General features: G+C 59.5%; 1 protein-coding gene across 3 annotated transcripts in view; it reads right to left on the reverse strand.

Annotated features, from left to right (window-relative positions):
• Nucleotides 1-649: 649 nt before the first annotated feature.
• Nucleotides 650-12,136, reverse strand: part of SREBF2 (sterol regulatory element binding transcription factor 2) — a 60,478-nt gene continuing 48,991 nt past the window's right edge. For all 3 annotated transcript variants that reach the window (XM_060164999.1, XM_060165000.1, XM_060165001.1), the window contains 7 exons: nucleotides 11,628-11,745; nucleotides 10,680-10,789; nucleotides 9,387-9,519; nucleotides 6,762-6,930; nucleotides 4,476-4,661; nucleotides 2,860-2,971; nucleotides 650-2,388 (listed from right to left, as the gene is read on the reverse strand). In XM_060164999.1, coding sequence (XP_060020982.1) covers nucleotides 2,168-2,388; nucleotides 2,860-2,971; nucleotides 4,476-4,661; nucleotides 6,762-6,930; nucleotides 9,387-9,519; nucleotides 10,680-10,789; nucleotides 11,628-11,745 — 1,049 coding nt within the window. In that variant the 3' untranslated portion in view covers nucleotides 650-2,167. The remainder of the gene's footprint in view (nucleotides 2,389-2,859; nucleotides 2,972-4,475; nucleotides 4,662-6,761; nucleotides 6,931-9,386; nucleotides 9,520-10,679; nucleotides 10,790-11,627; nucleotides 11,746-12,136) is intronic.

A 12,136-nucleotide genomic window follows, 5' to 3' on the forward strand; every position in this document is an offset into this window, starting at 1 on the left:
CCTCACCAGCCTCACCAGGCCATCACCATAAACTGGCACTTCACGTGTGCTGTGTCGCCCAAACTGGCCAACAGCCTATGGGGACTTCGTCAAACGCACGGACTGTCAGCCCCATTCTGCACACATGGAAGTGGAAGCTGAGGTGATGCGTGCGCCCCACCCCCCCCGCCCCATGCAAGGGGACCCAGCTGGCAAGTACAGGAGCTGGACTTGGATGTGACTTGCAGGCCACATCCTCAGAAGCTCACTGCCTCCCGGGAGACGGGGAAACCAAGGTGTGGCCCACCCAATAGGGGAGAGGTTCCTCTCTGAGGGGTGAACACAGAAGGGCTTAGCATCCCAAATCCCAAAAAACCCTGCTGTCCCCTAAACAGCCAGCTCTGTGTCCGGCATACAGTGACCTCTGACCCCAGCAACACCAATACCCCTTTTATCCCAGGTTTGTCCCAGCCCTGGAGTGTGAGCCAGGCAGCCAGCATTGGGAGGAAGGGGCCAGGTGCATGGGCAGACAAGGAAGGTCCATCAGATTGAAGCCCCCTGGGGCCTCTCAGCAGAGAGGGAATGGCTATCCTCAGTTCTGACCCACTGGAGGCCGAGCCATGCAGTCACCACAGCGGTCGTGCCACAGACCCTCACACGCCTCACGCTGGGTGGTACCAATCTGTGTTTATTCAATAACCTACATCCAGGACACAGTGAATGATTCCACATCAAGGAAGCCATAGGTGTATCCCCCTGTTCAGTGAAAAAACAACCCCCCCACCCCTAAACGAGAATGAGAAAAGGCACAGTATATACACATGACACAAAGGCTGGCTCACCCAGTGGGCCGGGGCCATAAATTACAGTTGGGGGGGGTGGGCAGGAGAGAAAAAGTGGGTGAGGTCCAAGCTGACTGTTCCAGCCTGCACTTGGCCAGAGGAGCCCCTCCCTGCTGTGTACCCCCATCTGTGCTGGGGTCCCGGCCCACTTTCTGCCCCAACCAGCAGGCCCCGGGGTACCAGGCAGCCCTCGGGTCCCAGGAGAAATGGCCTCCGGGTAGGCACCAAGCCAAGGGATCCAGAAAAGTAGGACCACTTTTCCCTCCAGGGCCCCCCGCTCAAGGAAGGGGGCTTCATTCCTAGTGCCCACCTTGGGCAACACTGTGCCCACCCTGAAAAGGGGCTTGTCACTGGGGAGGGGTTGGGGTCTGGTCCCTGCCACCCTGGCTTATTTTCAGGTCAAGAATTAGGGATAAAAACAGACTATGGAGGTAGGAGTTGGGGTGACAGGGAGCTGAGAACCCATGAAGGCCCCTGGTCCCCAGTCCTTAATGGGTGGCTTCATCTTTCCCAACCCCCTGGGACTAACCCAAGGTTGGGCTGACATCCCAGGGGGCGGGGGAGTGGGAAGGAACAGGACACTTAAATAAGATACCGTTTATTTTTTAAAAAATTAAAAAATTATGCCGACATTATTTCATCCATCCCCAGGTCTGCCCCCACCTCCCACCCACCTCCCAAGGGCTGGGCTCCCTCCTTCCCTGGCTCCTGTGTGGTAAAGAGAAAACAACGGACTGGCTTTGTTAGACACAGGGGAGGGGACGCAGACCCAGGGAGAGAAAGAAAGATGCCACAGCAACTTAGCCCTGCATCACGGCAACCCCAAGCACACTGATATAAAAACATTCGTATAAAAAGGGGGGGCGTGCTGGGCACAGTGCCAAGGGTGAAGCGCTCTGGTGCCCAGAGACCTAAGTCCCCCAGAGGGAAAGCCTGATAAACAACCAGGAAGCAGGAAAAGGCGGGGAGATGTTCACAGGAGAGAGTGTGGGAGGGCTGGAGGCCGGGCTGGGCAGCTTGGGAGCTCCCCCTGCCACTTCCATGTCAGGGCGCCCCCAACTCCTGCCCCGCCCTGACTTTCCTCTCTCAGGCCCACTGGGGCCTGGACTGTGGGCATCTATCCACAGCAGCTTTAAGGGGCTCTGCCCAAGGGGCCCACTAGCCTGAGGTGGTCCAAAAGCCTTGGCAGGTGACAGCTCAGAAGCCACGGCTCATCCCACAGCTCCCAGAGGGAGGAGGGAGACTGGGAGGCAGAGGAGGAGGGAGAGGAACACAGAAAGAGGGAGGAGGGAGAGAGAGACTGAGAGACAGAGGGAAGTGGTGGCCGAGGTGGGCAGAGCCGGGGGTCAGGAGGCGGCGATGGCAGTGCCGCCCCCTAGCTTGACAATCATCTGCTGGCAGTCGCTGCACGAGCGCCGGTCGCCCACCTTCTCCAGGGTGCGGGCGGCCTCCGCCAGCAGCACCGCCCGCTGGCCCGGCGAGGAGAGGAAGGAGAGGGGCAGATGGCGGCAGGCCAGCAGGATGGCGGTGGCCCGCTCTCGCTGGCCGGGCCAGGCGTCCGCCTCTCCTGTGGGAACGATGAGACACGCACTCGCTGAGATGAGAGCCCGCCAGGACGCAGGCGCTGTTCCCAGGGCTCGGTGTGAGCTGGTTTATTTAATCCTCACACCCCTCAAGTGAGGGAGGTTCCAGTGCCCTGCCTAGTTCACAGAGATGAGCTGAACCCGAGGTGCCACAGGCTATTACTCCGAGGCGGGGCCGAGGTGTGGCCCATCAGCGCAGCCGTCCCCTCCTCACTCGGGGTTGGACCACGTGACAACGCGACCAAGGCTGTCCCAGCCCCACAGCACCTCATGGACCCTCCCCCGGCACCCACCAAATCAAGCCTCGGGTTTCCTCGGTTCTCGCGCTGCCTCTGAGAACCCTGCAGATGCCGAGGGCAGGGCAGGGCTGGGCTCCTCCCCCGTTTCCCCGCCCCTCCCCAGGCAGGGCCCGCCCAGGCCGCCCAGGCCGTGGCGCAAGGTGCCGGTGGGCTCACCATGCTTGGCGTTCTGAGCGGTGCGCCGTCGCAGGCTGTGCTCCAGCAGCTGGTGGGTACGGGTGGGGCTGGCCCCCGCCATCAAACGCACGGTGGCTTCATGCAGGAACACCTGGGAGGTGCAGGGGGACACAAGCCGGGCGTCCTTACCTGTCTGTGCCCCAGTAGGTCTCTCTCCCTGCAGCATCTCGTCTGCCACCCGAAGGCACCCCTTCTCCTCTCCACAACACCCTGCCCTGCTCACCCCTTGAAAGCAACCTCTCTCGTCCTCACTCTGACCCCCGACACAAGCCAGGCAGGAAAGGGGAACACAGCACAGGCCACCTGGTGGGGCAGGAGCAAGGCTGCGAGCTGAGAAAGAGGCCAAGGGCTGCCTCCTCTACCGCTGACCTGGAGCGCCAACGCGCCCTCTGGGGTTGGAAAACAAGTAGCCTGGGGGGACCCGCACTTCGCTGGAGGCTGCCTCCAGCTGGAAAACAGGACAGAGGTGAGGCAGGGACAGGAGGGGGCAGGGGGACGGCTGCGCTAGCACCAAGGAGGTTCAGGGTCCTGTTGCCTCCTGTTTCTTCAGAAAGGAACAGAGTCCAGAGGTTTCCAGGTGAAAGTCTGCAGCTCTTCTGTAAATACGAGTCACTGGGGATGGGGGGCCAGGCCTAGGTCTCTAATTTCTTAACATCTCAAGGTTCTTTTACACCTTAACATCTCAGTGTGTGAGGAGCGCTGCCCTGGAAGGCACCGGGGGAGGCAGTGAAGGGCTTCCGCAGGTGGCAGTCTTTTCTGAGGAAGCCTTTGATGGGGGCCACAGTGCCTGGGGCACACTTCCTCTTCTCCACGGTGAGGCGGGTGGCTCTCACATGACTGTACTCCATCTGCCGTGTCTGTCCTGGCTCGCTGCACACAGGGGCCACAGCGTAACCCTGCGAGGGCCCCATAGCTCCCTAGGGTGGGGGCAGCCTCACCCTGAGCCCTTCTTTTTCGCACCCTTCCCTCCCCACACTTCTGGCCTTCTCGCTTGAATTTCTGGAAAATAATTCAGGCAGCGAGAACATGCTGAGTATATTACCCTAATTAGCAATAAAAATAAACCAAACAATGAAATGATTTGCGTCCAGCAAGCCCAGTTACACATCTGCCCCCAGAGCTTATCTCAGACCATGTAGCCATCGCCAAGGGGATGTTACGTGGGGCATCGGGCAGCAGAACCAAAGCCCCCAGGGGCTCAGAAAAAGAATGATAGGCATGTCTAGGGGCATTCTGCTGCTCTGACACCAATTATGAAAGCCAGAGTAGAGAGCTTCCTCATGGCCTTCCCGCCCCTCTCCGCTCAGGCTGGGAGCCCCTTCTTGCTCCCACTGCCCCCAGAGCCCCCCATTCCCGAGTTTAACTGGTGAGGCGCAATCTGTGTTGTCCTCTGTCTGCGGCTGTGTGGCCTGCTCACCACCACGCTCCAGGGCTGGGCACACAGCAAGTACTCCACCAACATGAGCCAAACAAAGGGATACATGGCGCCCAGCCCAGTGCCTGATAGCTCAGCTGACCTCAGGAGACCGACTCCACGACCCCAGGCCAGTGCTGTGTGGGGTTCTGCCCTCTCCCAGCAGCAGGCCGGGCCTCACCTTGCGGTAGGCCGGGCGGAAGCTATGTGCCAGCCTGCGCAGGCTGCCCAGGTCCCGCTGGAAGCCAGCCAGCTCAGCCCCCGACGCGTGGTAGGTCTCACCCAGGGCCTGGCTGGCTCCTGCTTGTTTCTGCCAGAGTGCTGTCCGCAGCGACAGGAGCAGGTCACAGGTCAGCAGCTGGACCACCTGCAGGGTGGGCCACGAGGGAGAAGACAGGTGACTGGCCGATTCCTGGGGCAAGGATCCCAGCCCCCACCAGGCCCTCCCCAGCCTGACACCCGGCAGCTCCGGGACGAAGGGCGGAGCCCCAGACGGGGGAGCCTGGAAAACACCCCACAGGGAGCAAGAGAACACCTGGAGAGTGAACTTAAGCTCATGGCATCTAGTCCTTTCCATGGCCCCAGGTGGTAGATCTGTTCTCCCATCTTGCGGGTGAGGAAGCTAAGGCTCAGAGAGAGGCTGCAGGCTCATGTAGGGGACACAGTGGCGAGGACACGGGCCTGATAGGAAGTCGCAGGTCCCTCCCACCTCACAGGAGCCCTCTCAAGGCTGGCCGGGAGGCTGAGATACTCAAAAGGTGCCTTGGCCCCATCCTTCCAGTGGAATCCAAAAGCCTGAAGTGGCAGCACAGCCTGGAGATGGAGGACCAGGGAGAAGAGGCTCGCTTCAACAGAGGGCAACCAAGGCCCGGCCCAAGTGGCCTCTGGGGTCAGGGAGACAGGAGCCCAACAAGGCAGAGCCGCAGAGCAGCTGAATGCTTGGGTTTGGATCCACTGACCCAGATCTACCCTGACATATGACCAAACCTCTCTGAGCCTGTTTCCTCACCCACAAAACGGGCACCTCAGGGCTGCAGTGAGCATCACATGAGAGAATGCGTGGAGGCAACATGCCCGGCCTCAGAAGCACTGGCCTCAGCCCACACTGGCGCCATTAAGCACAGATGCCGCCAGGCGCCAAGGCCAGGCCACCTGCCTTGCTCCAGAGGGCCCTCGGCACCAGGGAGCAGCGCTTCTCGAGATGGGTCACATGCAGCCCTCAGGCTCTGATGGACTCCCCCAGGCCATTCCTCATCTTGTGCAGCCTGGCTTTCCCCTTCTCCAGGGTGCTGGACCTGGGGAGCTCACCGTGCTGCCCCAGACCTGGACCCTGCCTTGAACCTGCACGTTGGCTGACCCTCGGCCACAGTGTTTTTTGGCTGCTGACAGCTTGGTGGGGGGGACACGGATGAGGTCTCTCTCCTCAAACAAAGGTGGCACTTCTAAGAGGTGGGGTAGCAGCCTGGGGCTGAATTCTGCCCCCGAGGGAGGCCAGCTTCTGTGGAGTTCCCTTCTTCTAGGCCCATTCTCCCACGCAGGAACCCCAATCCCAAGGGTGCCCGCAGCCTCTCTCTCCTTCCCCAGACTAAGCTGAGACAGTCTAGTTCTCACGAAGACGAACAGTACTGGACACCAGCGAGGAATCGCACAAAGCGAGCTGTGGCTCCCCTCGAGCCTCTGGTCTTGGGCCCTGTCGGCAGGCACACTGCCTGTCCTGTAGGGCTGCCTGCTGTCCTGGGTTCACCCCAGAGTCCGCGGCCACTGATGACCTCTAGCCAGAAGTGCCAGACCAAACCCTAGTGAGGGGCTCAGAGCCGGACCCTCCAGGACACACCTCCTGTCTCCCTTTCTGGAGTGAGACCACGCCCCTCCCTGCGAACAGATGATGCTTCACCTTCAGCTGCGTGCACGCCTCCCCTCCCCTCTCCTGGATGGCCCTGCCTTGTGACCCAACAGCGAGAGCAGAGCCCTCTGACAAGGCCTGGCTGGAAGTCTCTCGAGGGCTGGGCAGGCCTCTGTGATGCACTGTGGAAACATTGCATGGGTACCGCCAGAACATGCAATGCAACTACAATGCACCACAGCTGCCCGCTCGAGGGTGTGCAGCCAGCCACGGGGGTGCCCAGGACGCTCAGCTGGCTCAGGATGTGCATGTGAGGGGGCCCGTGGGGGCCTGGGGAGTCGGGCAAGCTGCCTGGAGCAAATGCAGAGCCCTGGCCAGCTGAGGTTCGCCTGGGGCTGACCAAGCTGAGGGCCCGCAGGACCCAGGACTCAGGTGGGAACACGTTTGTCCAAGTACTGAAAGGAAACCCACCTGGACCCACAGCCTACGATCTGGGGAAGGGGGCTGCTTGCCTGGTCTGTCTTTCGCACAGCCCCATGGGCTGGGTGGGCTCAAGGCAGGTCAGAGCGCTCTACCCAGCAGAGCTGAGCACCTCCCCGAAGGGCCAGAGAAGCCCCCACTCACATGGCTGAGGGCTGGGTCGCAGGCGGCCCCACTGACGTTGAGGCTGCTCCACAGGTGGCCACTGGCCCTCTCGCAGTGGCAGAAGGAACTCTGCTGCCCGTCCGCCTTCCCAGAGAGTGAGGCGTGCATAGCTCTGCAGGTGTGGAAGACGGCCTTCACCAGGGGGCTCCTGGGCGGTGAGAGAGGCAAGAGGCAGGATGTCAGTGCATGTCGCCTGTGGAGAACGAAGGGGGAGCCCAAGCCGGAGACGACTGCCCCCTCGCTGCTGTGACACGTGGGTCTGTCTGTTAAACCAAATGCTGCCATCATAATGGTTCCAGATCCCCAGCTCCAGATCGGAAATGCCAGCCCTGACTGAGGGAGGCTTCCCACCCCTAAGCACCTTCCTCATTCAAGGAAGGTTGACGGCGTTCATTTCCTAGTGAAGGAGTCTGATGATAAATGCATTAGATGCTGACTGCATAATGCCAGGTGGTGCACGTGCCATGAAGGAAAGTCACGCAGAGGAAGGGGGTGGCATTTTATAAAGGATAGTCAAGGACGTCCTCTCTGGAAAGGTGACACTCGCGCAGAAGGAACCTGAGGGAACTCCTGAAGGAACCGGGGAAGCAGGAGTGTGGATTTCTAGGAAGGAGGGTTCCAGGCAGAGAAGCAGCATATGCAAAGGCCCTGAGTGTCTGACACATGTGAGAATATCCAGGAACGAGCATGGCTGGAGGAGGAAGTGAGGGGAGCAGAGGGAGAGCAAGCTCTAAACAAGGCCCTTCTCAGCCTGGCTCCCATCCGCCTCTGACCCTGCTCCAGGCTCCAGGCAACCGAAGCTCATCTCCTCTCCCTTCCTCACTCCTTGCCTCTGCTGACATGGGTGCCTCTGCCTGGAATACCCTTTCTCACCATTTCCCACTTGTCTCCTGAGACTTGTTCCACCTGCCCGGCCCTCTGGTCCGCCTTCTCCTGTCCTGCCCCCCACAAGCCTCCTCTGGCTGGCCCCCGTGTCAGGCCCCCTGGCTCCCCCAATTATGCGCCTCCTTCCCTCACCAGGCGCTGTGCGAACTCCCGGAGGCTGACCGGCCTCTGGCCCGGAACCCCTCCCAGCGATGCGCCGGCTGCTTCACGGGAGCCGAGACTGGCCTGGCACAGGCAAAGGCTCCCACAGGAGAAGGCGCCGAGCAGGACGGCCACTGTCTATTCGCTTACGGCTATAACTTGCTGTCCTGTTCACTGCCGCCTCCCAGAGCCCAGAACGCAGCCGACACCGAGTACGCCCTCAGCTAAGTATTCGCAGAAGGAATGACGGAATCATGGAAGAGGTACAGGAGACCCCAGAATGCGGCTCGTGGCCAACAGGAAGGGATCAGAGACGCAGGCTCAACCACCAGGGCTGCCACTAAGAAGCCGCCTAAGATGGTCATTCAAACAATCTGTGCCTCAGTTTCCTCATCTGTAAAGTAGCCACAATACCACTCGCTGCTACCTGTGGTGACGTACAGTACTGGTCCCATTATCTGCACCTGTTCTCTAACAGCCATTGCCCCAGAAGCCAGGTGTTCAACTCTTCGGAGAAACTTAGCCTCGTTTCATAGAGCAGGTCAGGGAGACAGTGGGGAGGCTGGGATTGGGGGAGGGGTCCCACAGCATCATTATCCCTAAAGAGCAAAGGGGCCCCGGAGTGACTGAGTTCGGGGGAAGGAACACCCGCTGGGGGTCTCAGCTGCACACTGGGGCTCTGTTCTTAGAAGTGAGGTGACTTCAGATGATTTGCCCGCTGAGCCTCAGTTTCCTCAGGTGCGTTGGCTGGGAGAAAACACACACAGGGTGGGCGCTCACTGGTCAGGGTGCTTAAAAATGGGTTACTTAAATGAAACTGGAGTGTCAGACCGACTTTAGGGAAACTGCCTCAACCTGCTTTTCTCAGCTCCCTCCCGCTCTCCTGGTTAAGCATCTGCTCAGCCTTGGCTCTGAGGAAAGACCCAGTGAGGCCTTTCTGTCTTGGAGCATTTTACCATTTCTCTCGAATGGCAGAGGATGTCAGGGACACTGAGATCCAGTCAGAAGCAGCCAGGACACCGGCGGGCTGCTCGTCACTACGGGCCAAACGCCCCCGAGAAGCAGGCGTAAGTCCCCCAAGAGGATAGTCAAAAGCTCTCCGGTGATGCCTTGTGCTAAAGGCCTGTTTAGTGATAGCGCCGGTGGCGGGGTGGAGGGCGGCGGAGAGGAAACTGGATGCAGTGCTGGCACCTGAGAGAAGGATCCTCGGGCCTGCACAAGCCGGTGCTGGCTGTAAGCCATCAGCACCCTGCCCGGCTCCACCGGGAGCTTCTGAACATGCTGGGGGCTGCCGGCTCTCCCCGCCCATCAGCCTGTGCAAGGAGGCCCGGAAGCAGCGTGGACCGCTGCTGGGGTGACACACACGGACAGACGTGCTCCCCACGTTTGGTCTCTCCATGGTGCCCTCACCCCCTCACTTCATCTCTCCATCTGTCATGTAGTCCCCAGGCTGCCTGACCCTTCACCCAGATGGCCACCCAGACCTGCTCCCTCCCACTAACCCAGTGAGCCTGGCACAGCTGGCGCTGGGGACTCCCCTGGAGAGAAGCAAGCAAGTGGTCAAGGGGGGCTACGCACTCTGTCACTTCCAGGGCCTTGGGAACACGCTCCACTTCGGTAAAGTGAGCGCGCACAGCTGCGTCGTCTCCCTGGAGCCAGCTGATGGCCATGGTGATCGCGGACGTCCACCACCGACAGACAACGTCTGGACCTAGAGGTGAACAGAACCAAACGCTGCTCCAGCACCCACAGAAACCAGAGCCTGCTGGCTGCACCTGGTTCCCATCGTTCGTGCCACCTCTCCCTCCTGGCGATGGGCTGGGGCCTGTGGGCTGCCCTCTCACACGATTCTGGTGGGAGCGCCAACCAGCACCATCTCAGAACACATTTGGCAATCTGTACTGACAGCCTTAAAAACGTTCACTCCTATTAACCTAGTAATCCCATTTTTTTGGCAATCCATCACAAAGCAATTGGCCTAGAGAAAAAAGGCTCCACGAAGATGTTCACTGTGGTGTTATTTTTAAGTAAAAAGCTGGAAACAACCTAAACTTCCAACAGTTGTGAAAAGTGGTGTTTCCAAAGTATTTGTAGTAACAGGCTCAGGTTAGAATCTTTTTAGTGTTTTCCTCTCTGAGGCTAAGTTTTCTCAGTGAACCTGTACGATGAAAGGCCTAAGAACATGTTCTTTTCTAAACTCTGAAATAAAGACAGGCCACGAGGTCAGTGGTCACAATGGGGCAGCTGCTTCTCTGGGATCCTTCTCTCTCTAGGGAGAGCGGCCAGAAGGGAGCTCCGTGTCGCTGTCCCCCAGCAGCCTCAGAAGCGCAAGAGGTGACAGCTCGTGTGCCATCACCCAGATGGCAGTTTAGAGACAGAAGCAAAGAATGTCCTGGTGACAACTCAGTCGGTGGTTGTGCTGTGCCACCCAAGGCAACGGGTACTGTAGCAATATAGGTGCCCAGATGAAAGGCCTCTTTGGCAGAGTGTCAGACCCAAGAGCAGCCCCGGGGACCACTGTGTATTGAAAGGTGAGCCCCTCCCCAGCTCCCGGTGCCGGGACCACTTGCTGCCCGTTCTGAGCGTTTGGGAGAATTCCTGACCTGCCCCACCCATCCAGGGCCCAGGGAGGGCACTGACTCACTCATCGTCACACTTCTAGGAGAATCATGATCTCCTGGCCCCAAAACGCTGTCCAGCACGGCGGAACTGTGCATGAGGGCTACATGGGGGCTGCAGATACACACCTCAGATCCAGAGAAGATTCTCGAGTGCAGACTCAAAACTAACCCTGGACCCTGGGACACAAGGGCTGTGAAGGGCTGAATCAAGCAACCTGAGGCCTGCGGAGCTGCCCCACAAGATGCTTACCAAGGGCTGACTTGAGCACGCAGCTGCTGGAGAAGGGGGCGGTCACAATCCCCACAGAGTCCACAAAAGAATTAAGTAACTTCAGGTACTCCAGAGCACTGGAGAATTCACTAGGAAGAAAAGAAAGGGTCCCACACACATCAGAATGTACACAAGGACCATGCTCATGGCCTGGCTGGTCAGCCCCCAGCTCTGAGACCCACCACACCAGGCGCCCCGAGCTCTGCCTCTCACACCACTCACACTCTCCCCAGGCTGCCCTGACACCGGTTCTGACACTCTCCCCTCTGCCGGGAGAGCCAGCTTTCTCTTGCATCCCTCGCCCTTCAAGACCTAATTCAACTGTCGTCTCTGCCCAGAAGTTTTCTGACCTCCCAGGTAGGACCGCCCTCCCCTCTCCGCTCAGGTGCACTCCAGTCAGGACCTGGGCCGTGAACCAGAGTGACCTTGGCCCGTCTGCCTCTCAGGTCTGACTCTGTGAAGGAAAGACTGCACTCAATAACTCTGTAAGAATAAGACACTGTCTGACACACTCAGTACAGGTCGGGGTCCCACAAGGTGTCTGGGCCAGAGCGCCTGCCTTCTGCCGAGCTCCCCACATTCCACTCCACACCCTCCACAGGCCACCCTTCCCCTGGCAAAGAGCAAAGCAAAAGAATCAAATCCCTGACTGCTCCGAGAACTGACTCCACTTGGTAAAGGGATGGGTAAAAAGGAGAAAAAGGCGGAAAGTGATACCCTTGGTCTGGCAGTACAAGGCAAAGAGGCCAGGTCAGAGCCCGCAGAGGGCCCTCGCGGGGCTGCCAGGTTCAAGAAGTAAACATGAAGGAATCACTGGATCTCCCTCTTGACCCTACACTAGGGCTTGTTTCCTTCTAGGCCTCACAGCCACCTCTGCGCTTCCCGGGCAGACGGCCCAAGGCAGGGGGCCCCTCCTGGGGTCAGTACCTGCTCTCCTCTTCCTGGTCTGCAGCTTTCTTCTTGGCCTGAGGTTTCACCAAGGACTCCACAGCTCGCTCCAGCAGGTTCCTGCAGAAGGCCTGGTGCACCTGGGCGATGGGGTCGGCTGAGGAAGAGGAGGCAGGCCGGGAGAAGGGTAAGTGGGTCTCACTTATGGGCTCATTTTGCCTTACAGAGAAAATAGAGGGTGGGGAGAGGAACCCAAGGAGCAGCTGTCCCCTCCGAATCGGGGCAAACGTCCTCAACAGACCCCAGCACTGCTTGTTGAACAGTCAGAAGGTGGGGATGGGGGTGGGGAGGGGTGGGTCCTGGACTGGCTCCTGGACTGGCTCCGGGGGCGTGTGAGGAGTGCTGTGCCTCCTGGCGCAACGGCCAGCGCTTCCGTTCAAGGTTGGGAGCTGTGTGGCGGCCACAAGCCTCGTCAGGAGACAGGAGATGGGAAGGTGGACAGTACACCTGTGCACGTCTCAGGGACGGCCTCTTCTCCTGCGGCCCAG

Source organism: Lagenorhynchus albirostris, chromosome 11 (genome assembly GCF_949774975.1).
Source record: "Lagenorhynchus albirostris chromosome 11, mLagAlb1.1, whole genome shotgun sequence".
In the NCBI taxonomy this organism is placed as follows: Eukaryota; Metazoa; Chordata; class Mammalia; order Artiodactyla; family Delphinidae; genus Lagenorhynchus; species Lagenorhynchus albirostris.